We start from the raw sequence: 19,148 nt of genomic DNA on the forward strand, positions 1-19,148 counted from the left end.
TGTTGTGATTGTGGAACACCCGGATGTCTGTTTTTGTTGTCGTTGTTTTGGACCCCATTTGACTTTTATTGTATGGACAGATCAAACATTCTTCAAAATAGTTTCTTTTATGTGTCCCAAACGAAGGTAATTATATGCTGTAGGTTTGGAACAGCGTGAAGGTGAGTAAACAAAGATGCCAATAACTTTCATTTTTGAGTGAACGATTCCCTAAGATGACTATAAAAGTGGAAAGACACATTTAATAAAACGCGCTCACATAAAAAACTAACTTGAATGCTCTCTTTGAATCTCTATATAAATCTGACTCGTGAACTTCTGCTGTCGGTGTGACGGTGTCTGCTGCCGCTCGGACTGGAATCACTAGCATCAGTCCAAACACTGGTTCCCTCCCCTGCTTCAACTTCCAGATCTCCAACCTCCAGGCTCTCACACATCAGATTTATCTGCCTCCTTATTTGTGCCATCCGGCTCTGCATACGCTGCATCTTCCTGCGCAGGTTGGCTGCGATGGCCCTTTGCTTCCGCCGCTCGGCTACATAGCGCTGCTGCAGATCTCTGTAGCAGTTATGTTGGGCCTGATTCTCACGGACAAGCACCGTCCCGCAGCCCATGGGACACGGCTGTCGCCAGTGGCAGCAGCTCTGATCATGCGCCTGCGCGTCTTTCCTCAGCACCTGCTGCCCACAGCCCTCATGGGGACAGAGCTGCCACTCATACGGACAGCTGGAGATGTGGAGGTACTCGTTAGAAAGCGGGAAAGTGGCCCTGCAGCCCTGCTGTGCATTTCGACACTAAGAACAAAGTATGGAGTTGTTTCAAATTCACAGTTTAAGTACTAGAACTTTAACTACTGTACTGTATTTTAGTCTTGAGTTTAAAAAAAAGTTGCCTACCTTGATTGATAAACGGCCAATGGATTTACTCAGCTTAAACAAAACCAGCATTTGGTTCTGATCGATAGACTGCCTACAACATGGGCATTTCACCTGTCTGAAACAACACTGACTTTAACATTTGCTCAAGCATCCAATGAGTTACTTCAAAATAGACGTAAGATTAAGTAAATTGATCAAAAGTGGCTGTACAAACATTTACAATGCAATCAACAAATAATATTTCAATTGAATGCAGTTTGTTTACCAAAAAAATCTGGAAAATCACGGTTTCTTCTAAAAGTGTTTTCAAGAATTTTTCTTGAATACCAAATCAGCTCATGTGATATATTTAAAACTGGAGTAATGGCTGCTGAAAATCACAGTATATATATATATATATATGTCATATTTCACAATATTACTAGTTTTACAGTATATTTGATCCAATCAATGAAGCCTTGGAGAGCTTAAGAGACTTCTTTTAGATGAAAGGTTTCCCATCAGGATGTATAACATACATCAAATTAAGATAAAGACATAAGATACAAGAGAAGCACCCAATTCAGATGAAACCGGTTATACCAGTTAAGTCAAAAATTATAACTTAGACAAGAAATGTTACTTTCCTACCTCATTTTCGCCCCCTTCTTTTCCCCTTAGTGTATTTTATCTTTTATTATCAAATATTAAGTTGTTACCTTTTCATCCACTGTAAAATGCATTCCTTGCAGAAGACATGGTTGCATTTAAGTCGTACAGGACAGCGTAGAACTGCTCTACAGATGACACAAATCAGATCTTCATCTGGGGTCTCCACAAACTGCTCCACTTCATAACCTCCAGTCTAAACCCAAAATCAAATTAAAAAGTAATATATAATAATTTAATTGGTATTTTAATGTCATATGGATACTAGTGTTATTACTGATATAACTACTAAAATTAGATCAAACTATTACAGACCATTTTTTATTAAAAAAAAAAATTAATCATTTTTTTAAATAAATTACTCACGTTGCATATTTTCAGATTTTTTTATACTGTACGTTCTAGCTTGTAAAATATAAATAGGCCTATATACTGTATATGTTTTTTCACAAATATCTTACTTTATACTTGTAATTAAAAAAAGGAAAAACTCACCATCTTGACTTGATACCAGGCAGGGCACAGCTAATACAGATGATGTATATGTTAAATAATTTGAAGAGGCAAAAAGACAGGCATGTGTCAAAACATCCCGAAGGAGATCACTTGACCCTGGATCATTCAGAAATGCATTACAGATGTCCCATTTTCTCTTCTTGTCCATTCTAGCACAAGTCACGAATGTGGTTAGCACCTGACAACTTTTTTTACACTAACCACTGGGACCCTGTTTTGGTACCATCTAGGTTTTACTTATTAGACAAAGGCATTGCTATGGGAACCAGTGAACTTCAATGACTGCCTGCTCTAGAGGCTACAAGCCCTATTCTCTAAACACACAGGACTGAATAGCCAATGAACACACAGCAGCATTCTCTGCACAACAGAATATATCATAAATCATTATGTGTGAAAAAATGTGTGTCATACACTTTAACTGAATGTGTCATACACTTTAACTAAATGTATACCACACTTTAACAGTTGAACTAAAGAGCTATGGTGTTTGAAAAACCTAAGCAAAAGCTAAAAAGTTTTTTTTACAATAAAGAAAACACCAGTTTGTACTGGTCACCATTCATATGTACAGGAGAGAATGGGGTTAGATTGATCAGTAGGTAAGTTGTGCTTCTTATGGATAAAATACATAGTACACAATTGTCTTAATGTTGTTCATTGTATTTGTTGGCACTCGCGTGTTTACAGATAGCATATATGTGATTATTGGAATTTAATGTGGATAATAGAATTCGGAAAAAGTAATCTAGATGTACAATCAAAACCACTGTAATTTCCAGGACAGGGGAAAATTGGAAGTGGAATAATCAATGTAGTGAGTGAATGTAGATATTGCAAAGTTATTTATCTGTCGCATTCAATACTGTATTATCCTTTGCCATGTTGACATAAGGGAAATTTGTGAGGACTTTGGATACTAAAATACGGGCAGAATACTCTATAATGACTACAAATAATCAACAAACAAGAATAATCAGAATGAGCTTTATTGCCAGGTATGTAAACACATATGAAGAATTTGTTTTCATGAGACGCTTCCAGAGTGCAACAGAATGACAGTAACAGGACAAACACACAGATAATAAAATAATAAAAATAGAACAAGTAAATAGGGAATAATAATATACAGATTAGAGGGTGACAAACTGTTTCTGAGAATGTCTGATTTTTTTTCATATAAGGAAATGCAGCTTCCTATAAATAAATCTCAGCCACTCCTTATGTTTAAAGTTTATAAAGTGTATACACTTTTTTTTTATCTTAACGACATAATTACACAGAAGGACTTTCACAAAAACAAACTCAATTCTTTGATGATGATAATGGTAATTACACTTAAGATAACCCCAGATGTATTGTAACACTGAGTGGAATAGTTTATAATAATAATAATAATAATAATAATAAGTTTTATTTATATAGCGCCTTTCCAGAGCTCAAGGACACTTTACAATAAACAAACAACAATAAAGGCAATTGACAAAGAGAGCAGACAGAACAACAGAAGGCAATTGAGAGTGCAAGTACAGTAAGTGAGAAATTGGGTAGATGGGGCAGCAACCAACAGAAAAAAAAAAAAACTAAGAACTATAACATTCAGAAAATTGTATGACTTAAAAGTGAGAAGGAGAATTTTGAATTTAATACGGTAAGCCACAGGAAGCCAATGAAGATCATGCAGAATTGGGGAAATATGTGGAATCAAGAGAGGAATCAAAAATTACACCAAGATTTTTAACAGTACTAGATGGTTTGATAAGAGAGCCAGCGATCTCACAGGTGAAGTTGGTAGGAATTTTATCAGTGAGTGATGAAGGTCCAGTGAAAATAATCTCATTTAATCTCATCTCAAAAAAATCTCGTTTTGTCCATGTTAAGTTTTAGAAAATTTGAATGAAGCCAATCTTTTATTTCATGTACACAAGCAGAGATTTTGTCAGTTGTGAAAGAAAAAGTTGATGTACAGGTAGTATATAATTGAATGTCGTCAGCGTAAAAATTATAATTAAAACCATGACGGCAGAGGATCTGACCAAGAGGTATTATATAGATTATAAATAATAATGGCCCAAGAACGGATCCCTGAGGGACACCTTGCTTCAGGGGGACAGTGGGTGAGCGAAAATTCTGAAGTGAAATGTAGAACAGTCTGTCAGAGAGATAAGAGAAGAACCAGGAAAGAGCAGCACCAGAAATACCCACATCCGAAAGGCGCAAAATGAGTAGTTGATGGGAGACGGTATCGAAGGCAGAGCTGAGGTCAAGCAGCAAAAGCATAGACAGAGAACCAGAATCACCAGAGAGAAGCAGATCATTCAGTACCTTAACTAGTGCAGTTTCAGTACTATGCAAAGGGCGAAAACCAGATTGAAAAGTATCAAAAAGATTATTTTGAACTAGAAAAGACTGAAGCTGGGAGGCAACAGTACTTTCCAGTAATTTAGCTATGAAGGGGAGATTTGAAATGGGACGATAATTAGATAAAACTGAGGGATCAAGGTTGGGTTTCTTGAGAACAGGGGTAACAACTGCAGTTTTGAGTGACAGAGGAAATGAATCAGAGGTAAGAGATGCGTTGATTATTCCCTGGAAACACATGATAGGTGAAAATTGATAGCCTGAAATCCACTGTAATTTGCTTTGGATAAAACAAAATGCATAATTTTAATTTAATTTTAAATGTATAACCGTGTGCTAATATGCTTTATGTGTGTGTGCCAATATGTGCCTGTATATATTATAAATGACCAGTTCCCATGAAAAAAAGTCATGACATCAAAAGCATTAAAATGAAGTTAAAACATTTATTGAAACTTGTGCAGGTATATATACAAAGTACAAATATTTTCTTTTCCTTTCTAGTATGGAAGACCATTATCTCCAGGATGAAAGCTAACAGTCTGAATACAAGGTTAATGAAAAAATAAAAATGTGAGAAGATTAAAAAACTTTAAATATGTACACAGTAACTACTTTTAACAGGTTATGTATAATATATTTGATTAATTCAATATTTATACTATTTACATAGCCACACCAAGGATTACAAAGAAATGAAAAAGAAACCAGATTAATATTGTTGTATTATACTCAAAGGCGATCAAAAATAAGGTAAAAGCAAAGAGTCTCTTGTCAAATGCACCCTTTTCATGCTCTCCCTTCATTTGCAATGACTTCTCTTTCAGGTGCCAGGCGTGCAGAAGTCGCCAGAGCAGCTTTTCGGGTGTAAGTCGTGCAGCGACGTAGGATCTCCTGAGTTTGTGGTCTGGGTGGAACCCTGGGAGCTTCGACTCCTTTCATTGGGTGATCAGTGTCTGAGCTGGTGGGGCTGGACTGACCGCTGGACATATCACTGTCATTGCTGTCTCTCTCTCTATGCTCCTGTCTCAGGCCCTCTTCCCCCTCTGAGCTGGACATGCTTGGGCTCATGGAGGTTGTGTCTGAGGAACTAAAGCTGAAGTCGGTTCCATCATCGCTAAAGCTGCCTGCTTCCTCATGATGTACCGGCTCTGACAGCATTTCCAGAGAGTTTGATTTAAGGAAATTATTCATTCTGTTTCGTGAGTCGACCTGAGGCTCCAGTTTGAAAGTGTTGCTGGAGGACAGGTTGATAGTGGAGCTGTGAAGTTTCCTCTGAAGTGACTGAAGGCCAAAGCTGGGGCTGCTGTAGAGCTTCAGGTACATGGAGGGCACATAGCCTGCCTTTCTGTTATATCTGTAGAAGCAATAAAAGATTTTGGTAACAGTATATTTTGTATGGGGAAAACTCCATGTACATGTAATAGTTATCATTACCCCCCCCCCCCCCCTCATATATATGTAAAAATACACTACTTTTCATAAGAAATATGCTGACAAGGCAGTATAAAATTGACCAAAAAGACAGTAATTACTTAATATTTATTTAAAAATAAAATAAAAAATATAATTATTATTTAAAATATAATATTTCAATTATTTAACTTAATTTAAAGTATAAATTCGAAATCTGAATTATATATATATATGTATATATATACTAACACTTTCATGAGACAGTATGGGAACCCCTTGCAATTCATAAAAATGTTAATGTATTTAACAAAATAAGAGAGATCATACAAAATGCACGTTATTTTTTATTTGATATTGTCCCGAGTAAGATATTTTACATAAAAGATGTTTATATGTAGTCCACAAGACAAAAAAAATTGCTGAAATTATTAAAATAACACCATGGTTCATGGTTCTTAATACTGTGTGTGATCTACAATTGTGTTTTTGTTTTGTGTTTGTTCATGAGTCTGTTGTTTGTTCTGAACAGTTGAACTGAGCCCTGTTCTTCAGAAAAATTGTCCTCAGTGTGAAAAGATGGAAATCAAAAACATAAATTCAGTGCTCGAAAGGGTTCAGATATGCAAAAGATGCTGGAAAACTGAAGAATCTGCAGGACATTGAGGATTTTTCTGAAGAACAGGGCTCAGTTTAACTGACAGTTTAACTGTCAAATAACAGGCTCATGAACAACCATCACAAAAACAAAGACAATCGTAGATCATACAGGTAACCACACACAAGAACCAAACTTTTGAAGGGGGTTATTTTACTTATTCCAGCTATATATCTTCCTATAATACTTTGAATGCAATTTGAGTTAACAACTTTAATTACCTAACAAGCCACCAGCCATTATCAGTCCTCTGTAACACCTCCACAACAGCGCCAATGCTGAGAGAGAGCTCATCCTTTTTTTTTGAGGTGTAACTTCTTATAGCGCAGTACAGAGAGCCTAGCGGAGCAAGAAAACGTTTGATTAGCAAGGTTATCTTTGGAGATTCATTGCAACAGAATGTTTATGTAACAACCGTGTCTTACTTTCAAAGGCTGCTGTTTCAAACTCTTCCTCTTTCTCTTCCTCTTCCTCATCACATAATTCCAAGTAGGGAGCAGGAAACCAAGCTAGATATTTATCCTCATTCTCAACAAGCCACCAACCTGTTCAGAACAAACACCCACACAAAAACATGAATTGACTAAACATAACTTTACTATTTACTTTTGTTTCACTTGTTTATAGAAGATACATACCTGCTTTGTCTCTGATCAGCACTTCCAGTCTTTCATCCACAGCTACTTTAAATGGCCTGTTCTTTGTATCTCTGGTCTCGTATGGAGCCACACATCGATATGTCTTGGATACAAAAGGCTGGGTCACGTTGCCGTTGCTCAGATGTTTATTTGCCGAGTCAGGTCCTCCTCTGACAGCATTGATGTTGTCTGATTGCAGAATCATCACACTGCAGGGAGAGGAGAGCAGCTTTAACAGACATTTACTGCACAAACACTTTCCAGCTGGTTCACATTAGCAATAAATTCTGGCAACCATAAACATATCAAGTCAGAAATATGAACTGAACTACTGTACATACTATGTGCTTGGCAAGCTGAAGCTGTCTGTTTATTTGCTGCAGGGAAATTATCTACATACCTGTTCTGGGTAAATTCTGGCTGAAGCTCCTGTTCAGTTGGCAAGAAGAATTGAATAACTTCTGTGGAATGTGACACAGTTGTGTCACACTGCAACAGGGTAGAACAGTATTTCTCCAGATACCTTAGACGAGACACTGACTTATGCCGACCTTTCAGCTGAAATGAAGTCACCATGAACTGTGCTGCAAACAATAGAAATTATATTTGAACATATTTGATATTAAATGTATTACAATAATGCATTATATAGGCCTAATAATAATAATCATTAATGATTATTTGAAAGCATTTGCAATATACTTTTATCACCACAAAGTATGTAAATGCAGTTATGCTACTTTATGCATGCTATTATATGCTTATATTATATGCCTATTTTTGATCTTGAGTGATTTAAATGCGACAAAAATGCCTAAAAACTGCCAATCATACCTCCAAATCTGGGAAGCACTCTATCTTCTTTGTTGTGGTTCTCCACAGGAAACTTCTTTTTCAGTTGCCTCTGTTAAAGCAAGAAAATCAGGTTAGCTGGGGATTTTTACACTTATAAAACCATTTGTGCTATATAAATGACTGTAAAACCTACGTGGAGCGTTTTGAAGTCCCAAAAGGATCTGTACACTATCAACTCAGTCTGATCTGACCATAGCACTGAAGTCATGAACTTCTGTAACAAACAAGCAAAAAATTTTTTTTTAAATAATTATAATAATAATTAACAAATTATTTTAGCAATACTTAAAGTTATCATTCGAATATACAACATAATCATACTTTGTCCTTGTCTTTCTTCATTACTCCGATGATTCGGACGTCGACAGGAAAGCGCGGGTCACTCATAGCTGAAGCGGTTTCAGGAGATTACGTTATGAACTCTATTCTTCCTGGTTCTCTTTCAGCATCACTAGCATCCTCATCCTCATTTATAGCCAGTCAGACCTGGGCGTGTTGTTTATCTCACGTGAACCTTTACAGAAAGTTGAGCGAATACCCGGTAAAACAGCCGCGCCCACGTGCGAATTGAGCGCCGGGAGAAGTTATTACACAATACCAACTTATAATATTTATCAGGAATGAAACTTCAAACCAAGGTGAGATAAGTTATGACAATTTTTGTCGCTGATAAAACATAAATGTTGTCTTCAAAACATGGTATATAGTAGATAGTTTAAGATGCAAACAATAATATCTATCTATCTATCTATCTCTGTCTATCTGTCTGTCTGTCTGTCTGTCTGTCTATACAGTCATTAGCTACTACCTGGCAATATTAATTATTTATATATTATATAAGTATCTATCTGTCTAACTACAGTATCTGTCTATTTATCTGGATGGCTTTTGACATTTTTCAATGCCAGGGCGAGCTCCAAGAGTTTAAACTGGGACTTTTCCCGTAAGGGATAATGACTTTTTCATCAAAATATCCAACGTGAGCAGTCCATTCACGGCTGTCATCCTTTAGTAATTTTTCCATGATGACCTGGTGGTTTTGTGCTGGTGGACAGGCTAAGTGAGGCTCACAGGTGTGTCTTCAAACTGAGGGTGATGAGAGGGCAGACAGCTAGAACATTGATCTGAAGCTGCTGGCGTCACAGCGGCCTGTGAAGAACCGCCAAAACTCCTCTGCAGAATCAGCTCAAGGTCATCAACACTGACGATTTGTCATGCCTCAAGCATGCCAACATCATCACCTGGGAAAGAACCCCAGACGCACGTTTTGGGTAAAGGCCCAAAACACGTGCTTTTTGCACACCAGGCACGGATTGGCTAATCGGGAGGTACGGGAGAATTCCTGGTGGGCCGGTCTGTTTTTTGGCCGTGAGGGCCAGTGTTGTCATGCCACTGGGGTTGAGATATTCTGTCCTAGGCATCCACTCACAACAAACCCACTCTGTTTATTTATTATTTTCTTGGAGCACCACTTGCAGGGTTGCCAGTCATTCTGTATGAAAGCTATAGCCTATGGAACACAGTTTGTCCAGTATTTGCAAGCACACTTCTCTGCTGCCTGCTTCCGCTTTACAGCACGCGGGACAAACGGCAATTCCCTTCCACCTATAGTAAATAGTTAACTAAAGTGGACTGTTCTAAGGCATGAAACTCCATGGCTGAAAAAGAGTCCTACACTGGCCCTGTGCACCGCCCACTCACCTGGGACAGTCCAGAAGAAAATATGTGCCCAAAGACTTGATCTGAGCCAGCTGCAATAATGAACAGAATGACAATCTTGGAAAATACCCCAAAGAAAGTCCCTTATAAAAAATGGTCAAAGTATTTTTTGGAATATTGCTTTTCTTCTTTGCTAGAAACCTGCAACCTTCAAATACCAGAAAAAGTTTATTTATACACACACACACATGTTTGTTTTTGTGAAAAGTGGGGACATCCCCTAGGTGTAATGGTTTTAATACTGTACAAACTGTATATTCCATCGCCCTTTCCCAACCCTACACCTAACCCTAATGCTCACAGGAAACAGTGCATTTTTACTTTCTCAAAAAAACATTTCTCAAAAGACATGAAAACAGAGTTTAAAATCATTGTTTACTTCATTAATTTTCTCACTCCATGATAAATAGTGCGTACGCAAAGTCCAGAATGTCTGTACATATTTACGCCAAGGTTATTTTTGATAAATCCCGATATGTGTGGAAATAATTGCGTATGCAATTTCTATGCCTATTTTGTGTGTATGTAACGTTTATAAATTAAATGAGACCCCAGAGTATTTAAATAGTCCTGCAACTAAGGCATTAATAATGGCTAGAAATTAAACATTTCTATCTTTTAAAGAAATAATTCACTTAAAAAATGAAAATTGTATTTACTGAAAATGTACTGACCCTCCACGGGTAGCCAAAATGGTTTGGCCCGATAATGGCCTAGATCTGGCAGGCCAGAAAAAATAATTTGGCCTGGCTGCGGTTGCGGTTGCCAGACTCGGAATGGACATAGGATGAATGATGCCTCAGTATAGACCAAAATACACTGGCCTTAATCCGGCTGCCAAAACATTTGGCCTCAATCACAAAGACCAGAACTGTAACACTTAGTCTGTACTGGCCTAAGTCTGGGTACTAAAACTGAGTTGACACCACTGGCATTGGGCCACAATCACACCGATGGGAATTGTAACACTTAGTCTGTACTGGCCCGAGTCTGGGTACTAAAACTGGGCCAACGCCACCAGCACTGGGCCACAATCACCGACAATAAATGAATTACTTGGCCAGTACTGGCCCGAGTCTGGGTTCTGAAACTGGGCCAACACCACCAGCATTGGGCCACAATCACACGACAATAAATTAATTACTTGGCCAGTACTGGCCCGAGTCTGCGTACTGAAACTGGGCCAAAACCACCAGCATTGGGCCACAATCACACCGACAATAAATGAAATACTTGGCCAGTACTGGCCTGAGTCTGGGTACTGAAACTGGGCTGACACCACCAACATTGGGCCACAATCACACCAATGAGAAATTAAACACTTTGCTAGTACTCGCCCAAGTCTGGGTTCTGTTGTATGCAACTCTTTTTTTAAAGCAAGTTCAAACAAATAAATTGATTCCACAAAAGTGTATTATTATTCAGATGTATATTTATGACTGCTGTCATTAAAGATAAAAAGAAGTGCTTCTCAGTGTGGTGACTAACTGGAGAAGTAAACTTTATGGCACCCAAACAAGGAAAAAGAGTACATTATATTTCTTGTTACAAGAAGGACTTTTGTCATGTCCAAGAAATTAGTCTGCGTTTACGGCCTGTTTTTCAAAAACCCACCCTAATCACACTGAAGAGAAATTAGCCAGTACTGGCCAAAATCTTGATACTGAAACTGGACTGAAACAACCTCATTGGGCCAAAAATCACAATGAAGAGAAATGAAACACTCAGCCAGTACTGGCCCGAGTCTGGGTATTAAAACTGGGACGATACCACCGACACTGGGTCACAATCACACCGACGTGAAATTAATCATTCTCAATAAATGAGAGTAGATTATTGTTATAGTTGTTGTTCTTGTGTGACTGGGCCTTAACTAAATTGGATTAAATAAAATACCACTACAATGATGTTTATAAAATGGTTATGTCCTGGTTTCTTAATGCAGCATTTTAGCTATGTTAAAATTTATAAGTAACAGTCATGCATAAAACACCTGTGCACCAAACTGTGGTGCACAAAAGTAGATACTTGACAGTAACAGGGGTAAACTATTCTGGCAATAGGAGTTAAGATTACATTGTTTTTATTTTGGCTCTTGGCATGACCTTTTTTAAACATCACATGAAAGTCCATGACTCATATAAAACACTGAGAACGGCCTTTAAATAAACTGGAAAATCTCTACACCTTTGAATGAATCAAACAGTAAAACAACAGTTTTGAGAGTAAATTAATGACTACAGCTATAATCCCATGTTATGTGCAACTGTTTTTTTTAAAGCACGTGCAAACAAATAAATTTATTCCACGAAAGCTTATTATTATATAGTTGTATATTTATGACTGCTGTCATTAGAGATAAAAGAAGTGCTTCTCAGAGTGGTGAGTAACTGGAGAAGTAAACTTTATGGCACCCAAACAAGGAAAAAGAGTCAATTATATTTCTTGTTACAGGAAGGACTTTTGTTATGCCCAAGAAATGACTGCGTTTACGGCCTGTTTTTCAAAAACCCACCCTAATGGTAAACATAAGACAGAAGACTGTTTGTAAATATGCAATACTGCACATGGTGTGCACATAGACGAAAACATATTCAAGCAATCACCCAGACATTTTACAGCTAGACCAGTTGTTCCCAAACTTTTTGCAGCATGGACCCCTTTCTAGTGTTTGACACCTGTCAAGCACCCCCCAACACCTTACTCTGGTTAAACTTCACATTTTTAATTGTGTAGCTGACACTGATAGGTCATTTATGGGTTGTGTATGAGGAATTTGTAATATCAGGGTTTTGCTCCTTTTTCTCCTTTCTAGTTCTTTCTCTTACATTTAAATATTGGACAAAAAAGAATATCCTGAACAATCAATCATGCTGACAAGTAAACATTTATTTAGCCTTAACTGTCAGGTATTTGGTAGGGGAGGAACTCAAGTGCAGACAGGGAATCACAAAACAAAGAGTTTATTAATACAAAAAGGGGAAAACAAAACCCACGAGGGGGAAAACAGGACTAGGGCAAATACAGCAATACTAAATAAGACTGACTCGACAAGATAAACAAAGACTCAAAACAGGAGAACACTGACTACAACTAACACTCACGGTTATACAGGGACTTCAGAGGAACAATCACAAGTGTGGAACACATCTGAGAAACACAGTTGAGGTACAATCACAGGTACAATCACAATGACAATGAACCGACGCCAGACAGAGCACACTAGGAGATCTAAATAGGGGGAACAATTAAGACACGACAGGTGTTACAGATAGGACAATCACGACACGACTAGGATAACAAGGGGGGCGGGGCAAGGGAACGAGACAACACAAGCACATGGCCCAAAGACAAGGCCATGCGCTTGTACACAAAACACGGGTCTGTCATGATCCTGCCTCAAGACTAGGAAAAATCAAGGACACGAGGGCAGAATCATGACAGAACCCCTCCCTTAAGGAGCGGCTTCCAGACGCTCCTCAAGGGAACATCAAACACGGGACATGACTGACATGACAGACTGGGACACAGACACAAACCAACAGGACATGACAAATAACAACAAAGGCAAACATGAGTACACAACGGCAGGGTTGGGGTGACAAATCAAAAAAAACAAACAGGGAAGGGGAGGGGGCGGGACCACAAAGTTCATGGGGGACAGACCAGGGTGGGTGGGAGGGGTAGGGATCTTAGAAGGACAGGACGAAGGCTGACGACGGGGGGTACGGGCAGGTCTGGGTGGTGAGGGGCGGGGAGGGTTCTCGGGATAACTGACAGGAGCAGACACAGGACGCGGGGCAACACTTACGGGACGCGGGGCAACATCAACAGGACGAGGGGCGACTACATCTACAGGACGAGGGGCGACTACATCTACAGGGCACGGGGAGACAACATCTACTGGGCACGGGGAGACGACAGGGCACGGGGAGACGACAGGACACGGGGATACAACATCTACTGGACACGGGGGCACATCAACGGGACACGGGGCCACATCAACGGGACACGGGGCCACATCAACAGGACACGGGGCCACATCAACAGGACACGGGGCCACATCAACAGGACACGGGGAGACAACGGCTGGACACTTAGGACTTCTGGGGACAGGGTCAGGGGACAAAACAGGACTGACGGGGACTTCTAAAATTTGGACAAGACGGGACAAATAATCAGAAAAAGCCTTAGCAGCTAGGATAATAGGCAGCTCCTTATGGGATGAGACCGACTGTACAAGAGTCTTTGCTGCAGAGTCAAGCCGCGGCTCTCTCCTCCGCTCTCACGACTGCAGCTCTCTTCTTTGCCGGCTCGGGCACGCTCACTGTTGCTGGCTCGGGCACGCTCACCGCTGCTGGCTCGGGCACGCCCACCGCTGCTGGCTCGGGCACGCTCACCGCTGCTGGCTCGGGCACGCCAGCTCTCTCCGCTGCTGGCACGGGCACGCCAGCGCTCACCGCTGCTGGCACGGGCACGCCAGCTCTCTCCGCTGCTGGCACGGGCACGCCAGCGCTCACCGCTGCTGGCACGGGCACGCCAGCTCTCTCCGCTGCTGGCACGGGCACGCCAGCTCTCTCCGCTGCTGGCTCAGGCACGCTCAACGCTGCTGACTCGGGAGGAGACAGGGTCACAGGACCGGCAGGCCCCTTCTTCTTCCTCTTCCTCCTCGGGCGCGGTGCAGAGGCTACAGCTGGGTCAGAGGCGGGTTGGGGGAGTTTGGTCTCGGACAGGGCAGACTCGGACGCCGAAGACTCTGAAGCCGACTCCCATGAAAACCGTCTCCCTCGTTTCATGGGGAGACTGCTGGCTGAGGAGGGTACCTCAGGACTCTGGGAGGGGCTTGCCTGACCCCCCAGGGTTGCCACGGCCAGGACACGACCCTCCGGGATCGCCGGCAGCTGGGTAGGTGGGGACCTCTGGGGCTCCTCCTCTCGCCCGCTCACTCCGGAACGACCTCCCCTGGTCCCCCGGAACACCACAAGGCGAGAGCCCTCAAAACAATCTCGCTGGCTGGCTGATGCCATCCAGCATTGCCTCCTGTCTGCTGAGTTCCTTGGTGGTCGGTTCATTCTGTCAGGTATTTGGTAGGGGAGGAACTCAAGTGCAGACAGGGAATCACAAAACAAAGAGTTTATTAATACAAAAAGGGGAAAACAAAACCCACGAGGGGGAAAACAGGACTAGGGCAAATACAGCAATACTAAATAAGACTGACTCGACAAGATAAACAAAGACTCAAAACAGGAGAACACTGACTACAACTAACACTCACGGTTATACAGGGACTTCAGAGGAACAATCACAAGTGTGGAACACATCTGAGAAACACAGTTGAGGTACAATCACAGGTACAATCACAATGACAATGAACCGACGCCAGACAGAGCACACTAGGAGATCTAAATAGGGGGAACAATTAAGACACGACAGGTGTTACAGATAGGACAATCACGACACGACTAGGATAACAAGGGGGGCGGGGCAAGGGAACGAGACAACACAAGCACATGGCCCAAAGACAAGGCCATGCGCTTGTACACAAAACACGGGTCTGTCATGATCCTGCCTCAAGACTAGGAAAAATCAAGGACACGAGGGCAGAATCATGACATTAACATCTTCAAGACAAAGGACATAAACTAATGACCAAGTAGATTCAAGATGGCAATTTCAATTAAAGTGTTGTTTCTTTGTTTTGTTGTTTTTAGGCTTTTAATAAATGGATTCTGAAAGAGAACACAGACATTTTGTTAATAGTAGGAAACGTGTTCTTGGCACCAAGCATTACAGTGTTTGAGCTTTCCAAAGAAGTTGGATGATGAAGCATTTTATATTAAACTAGATAACAATTTTGTAGGCAAACTTAAAGTTGGCTTGAAAAAGCCTAGCCAGAAGGTTTGAAGTAATTTTAAAAGCTTAAAGTTTGAGGGTTTGAGGGATTTTAACTAATTTGAAGTTTTAAAGTTTTGAAGGCAATATAATCTATCAGAAAAGTAAATAGATAAATAGACAGATAGATAGATAAGAAATAGTGAACTAGCATGTTGCTAGCATGATTAGCAAGTAACTAGTGTGTTGATAGCATAATTACCAAGTTACTAGCATGTTTCCAGCATGCTAGAATAATTAGCAAGTTACTAGCATGTTAATAGCATGATTAGCAAGTGACTAGCATGTCATTATCATGTTGTTACCATGACTAACAAATGACTTGCATGTTGCTAGCATGATAAGCAAGTGAATAGCATGTCGCTAGCATGTTGTTTGCATGATTAGCAAGTGACTAGCATGTTGCTAGCATGTCATTAGCTTTTTTTAAATGTTGCTAGCATGCTTAACATATTACTAGTATGTCACTAACATGATTAGCAAGTGACTAGCATATTGCTAGCATTATTAACAATTTACTAGCATGTCATTAGAATGTTTCTAACATGTTGCTAACATGAATAGCAAGTGACTAGCATGTCATTAGCATTATTAGCAAGTTAATAACATGTCGCTAGCATGTTTCCACCATGATTAGCAAGTAACTAGCATGTCACAAGCATGACTAGCAAGTGACTGGCATGTTGTTAGTATGATTAGCAGGTGACTAGCATGTTGCTACCATGACTAGCAAGTTACTAACATGTCATTAGCATGATTAGTAATTCAGTTCAATTTAAGTTTATTTGTATAGCGCTTTTAACGATACACATCATTGCAAAGCAACTTTACAGAAAATTAAGTTTCTACAATATTTAGTTGCAGCTTATCAGTGGTGACTGTCAGTTTATGTGCATATGGCAGAAATGTATGGAAAAATCAATTAAAGACGTATTCATTCAGACCATATTTAATCAGAAAACTATTAGATTAGATTAGATTAGATTCAACTTTATTGTCACTGCACATGTAGGTACAAGGCAACAAAATTCAGTTAGCATCTAACCAGAAGTGCAATAAGCAGTAAGTACAGAATAAAGGTCTATAATATGTACAATAACTATACAGGTAAGTATTATGGACATAATTTACAGATATTAAATACTATAAGCACGATATACAGATAGGTGTACTATGAACATACTATACAGATGGGCTATGTAAAAGTGTATGTACACTATAGGCAGAACTATGAACATAATTTACAGTATTGCAATGGACAGTAAACAGTATTAACAGCTATTATTATATGATACAAGTCAAGTCACCTTTATATATATTGCCCTTTAAACAAAAAGGATGGCGTCAAAGCAACTGAACAACATTAATTAGGAAAACAGTGTGTCAATAATGGAAAATAACAGTTAATGGCAGTTCTTCATTGAATTCAGTGAAGTCATCAGTTCAGTTTAAATAGTATCTGTGCAATCATTTGCAATCAAGTCAACGATATCGCTGTAAATGAAGTGACCCCAACTAAGCAAGTCAGAGGCGACAGCGGCAAGGAACCAAAACTCCATCAGTGACAGAATGAAGAAAAAACTTTGGGAGAAACCAGGCTCAGTTGGGGGGCCAGTTCTCCTCTGACCAGACGAAACCAGTTCAATTCCAGGTTGCAGTAAAGTCAGATTGGCAGAAGAATCATCTGGTTCCTGTGATCTTGTCCCGGTGGTCGTCTGAGACAAGGTTTTTACAGGGGATCTGTATCTGGGGCTCTAGTTGTCCTGGTCTCCACTGTCTTTCACAGCTGAAGAGGTTCTTTCTAGGTGTTGATCCACCATCTAGTCTGGATACATCCTGGATCAGGGTGGCTGCAGTCACCCTTTGACTTGGATACAGACTGGATCTGGTGGCTACGGTGACCTCGGAATAAGAGAGAAACAGACTAATATTAGCGCAGATGCCATTCTTCTAATGATGTAGCAATTACATCGGGGGTTATGGGAAGTGTTCCCGGTTCCAGTTTACCTAATTAATGCAGCCTAAAAATCCTTTAACAGATTTGATATTAGAAGCCTATTAGTGTGTTATGTGTAAGCCAGGTCAAAGAGACAGTTTTTTTTATCTAGATTTAAAATAAAATGCTTAATATAAATATGTTCTGACAGCACATTTGCGTACCGACATGGTTGACAGCTGTTAATGCACAATTACCATTTCAGATCACAAACTGTAATATAGAAGTCTTATTTTCAACCTGAAAGCATAAATCTAGGCTATGCCTACCGTTTTAAAGCACAATGCAAAACTGTGACATTCATTCACTGACACTCTTTAATCAGCAGCGATAAATCCGGAAGCGTGTATACTGTAGCAGAAATGAGTCAAACCAGACAAATCAAAGAGTCTATCAGAGCTGTGTGCATTGAAACGAGAGCTGAACTCCTCAGGAAGTCATAAATCAGTTCTAGTGCCACAAGAACCAAGCAAGATAACCAACCAACCAACTTGTTCACACAACAGCTTTCAACATTAACACCAATAGAACAATTATTAACAATTTTAATTCGAAGAAGAGATTGTCAAATTTATTGTTCGTGATTGAAATGCAACGCTGGACATCACATGTAAACCCAGGAGATCATGTTAAATACTTGCACTGACTTCCCCCATCAGGCAGAACCAGACTGAAATTCCTAAGGGGGAAGGGCTTTAAATCTTTGTCTTCAAAGAAAAGTCCCTTTGCCAGAGAATGGCAAAGAAACTGCTTGTTGTACATTATATATGGACCAGAATGAACTCAAAAAGACTTATAAATGAATCGTTCCATTGCTTAACTCCATATTCATTTATGTGTAACCCACACATTTGACTATCATGTATAATCACTTATTGTGTATGTCTTTTGATAACTATAGGATACATAGTCATGACTAGTATTGATATAATCAAATTTTCTTGCTTGATATTGTCCTGACAATCATTTATTTGTAAAATATATCATAATTGTGTTATAGGAATCCAAAATGTCCAAAATTAGATCCTGCGAGGCAGGAACCACATGCTTGGTAAGATAAACAAATGATTTATGACCCCAGACCCAAGACCATATCTGATTGGTCAAGGCAACATTTGAGGGGTGGCCAACAAGGAAGTTTAAATACTTTGGACACGATGTAATTTCGCTTTTAGTCTGCTTTTAGTTCCAGCCTTGCTCGTGCTATCAGTCATGCTATTAGTCATGCCTGCTCTTAGCTTTTAGCTTGTAGCTTTGCTACCTAGCTTTAGCTTGTAGCATCTAGCCATGCGGTTAGTCATCATTGTTCTTTGAGCGCGGTTCCAGCGTGCCTGCCTGCTGCTACTATGCCACAATGAGAAGGAACACAACCTAGTCTCGTCAAACTTTATTTCTTTTCTTTTCCGTTTGAGAGTTTTGTGTTCTGAGTTAAGTTTTGTAACGTCGACCTCGTCTGCGCGTTTGAACTCCAACCAGCCACACAACTCCAGCTTCAGCCAACGCCCAAGCACAGGCTCCCCAAGACGTCACTTCAGCCAACTGAACTTCCAGCCAATCAGCGACACTGGTGTATC

At 40.0% G+C, this 19,148-nt stretch overlaps 2 protein-coding genes across 2 annotated transcripts; both read right to left on the reverse strand.

Annotated features, from left to right (window-relative positions):
* Nucleotides 1–53: 53 nt before the first annotated feature.
* rnf151 (ring finger protein 151) lies at nucleotides 54–2,926 on the reverse strand. Its single transcript, XM_052571170.1, has 4 exons — nucleotides 2,909–2,926; nucleotides 1,577–1,722; nucleotides 897–993; nucleotides 54–794 (listed from the first exon to the last, which is right to left on the reverse strand). Exons 1-4 carry the CDS (start codon nucleotides 2,924–2,926, stop codon nucleotides 294–296), a joined length of 762 nt encoding a protein of 253 aa, XP_052427130.1. The 3' UTR covers nucleotides 54–293.
* Nucleotides 2,927–4,949: 2,023 nt separating this feature from the next.
* LOC127969308 (NADPH oxidase organizer 1-like) lies at nucleotides 4,950–8,309 on the reverse strand. The gene is made up of 7 exons (XM_052571171.1): nucleotides 8,289–8,309; nucleotides 7,947–8,016; nucleotides 7,513–7,696; nucleotides 7,113–7,321; nucleotides 6,900–7,019; nucleotides 6,696–6,813; nucleotides 4,950–5,760 (listed from the first exon to the last, which is right to left on the reverse strand). The coding sequence occupies exons 1-7, from the start codon at nucleotides 8,307–8,309 to the stop codon at nucleotides 5,193–5,195; spliced, it is 1,290 nt and encodes a 429-aa protein (XP_052427131.1). The 3' UTR covers nucleotides 4,950–5,192.
* Between the last annotated feature and the right edge of the window lie 10,839 nt (nucleotides 8,310–19,148).

This window comes from Carassius gibelio, chromosome B12 (assembly GCF_023724105.1).
Source record: "Carassius gibelio isolate Cgi1373 ecotype wild population from Czech Republic chromosome B12, carGib1.2-hapl.c, whole genome shotgun sequence".
Classification (NCBI taxonomy): domain Eukaryota; kingdom Metazoa; phylum Chordata; class Actinopteri; order Cypriniformes; family Cyprinidae; genus Carassius; species Carassius gibelio.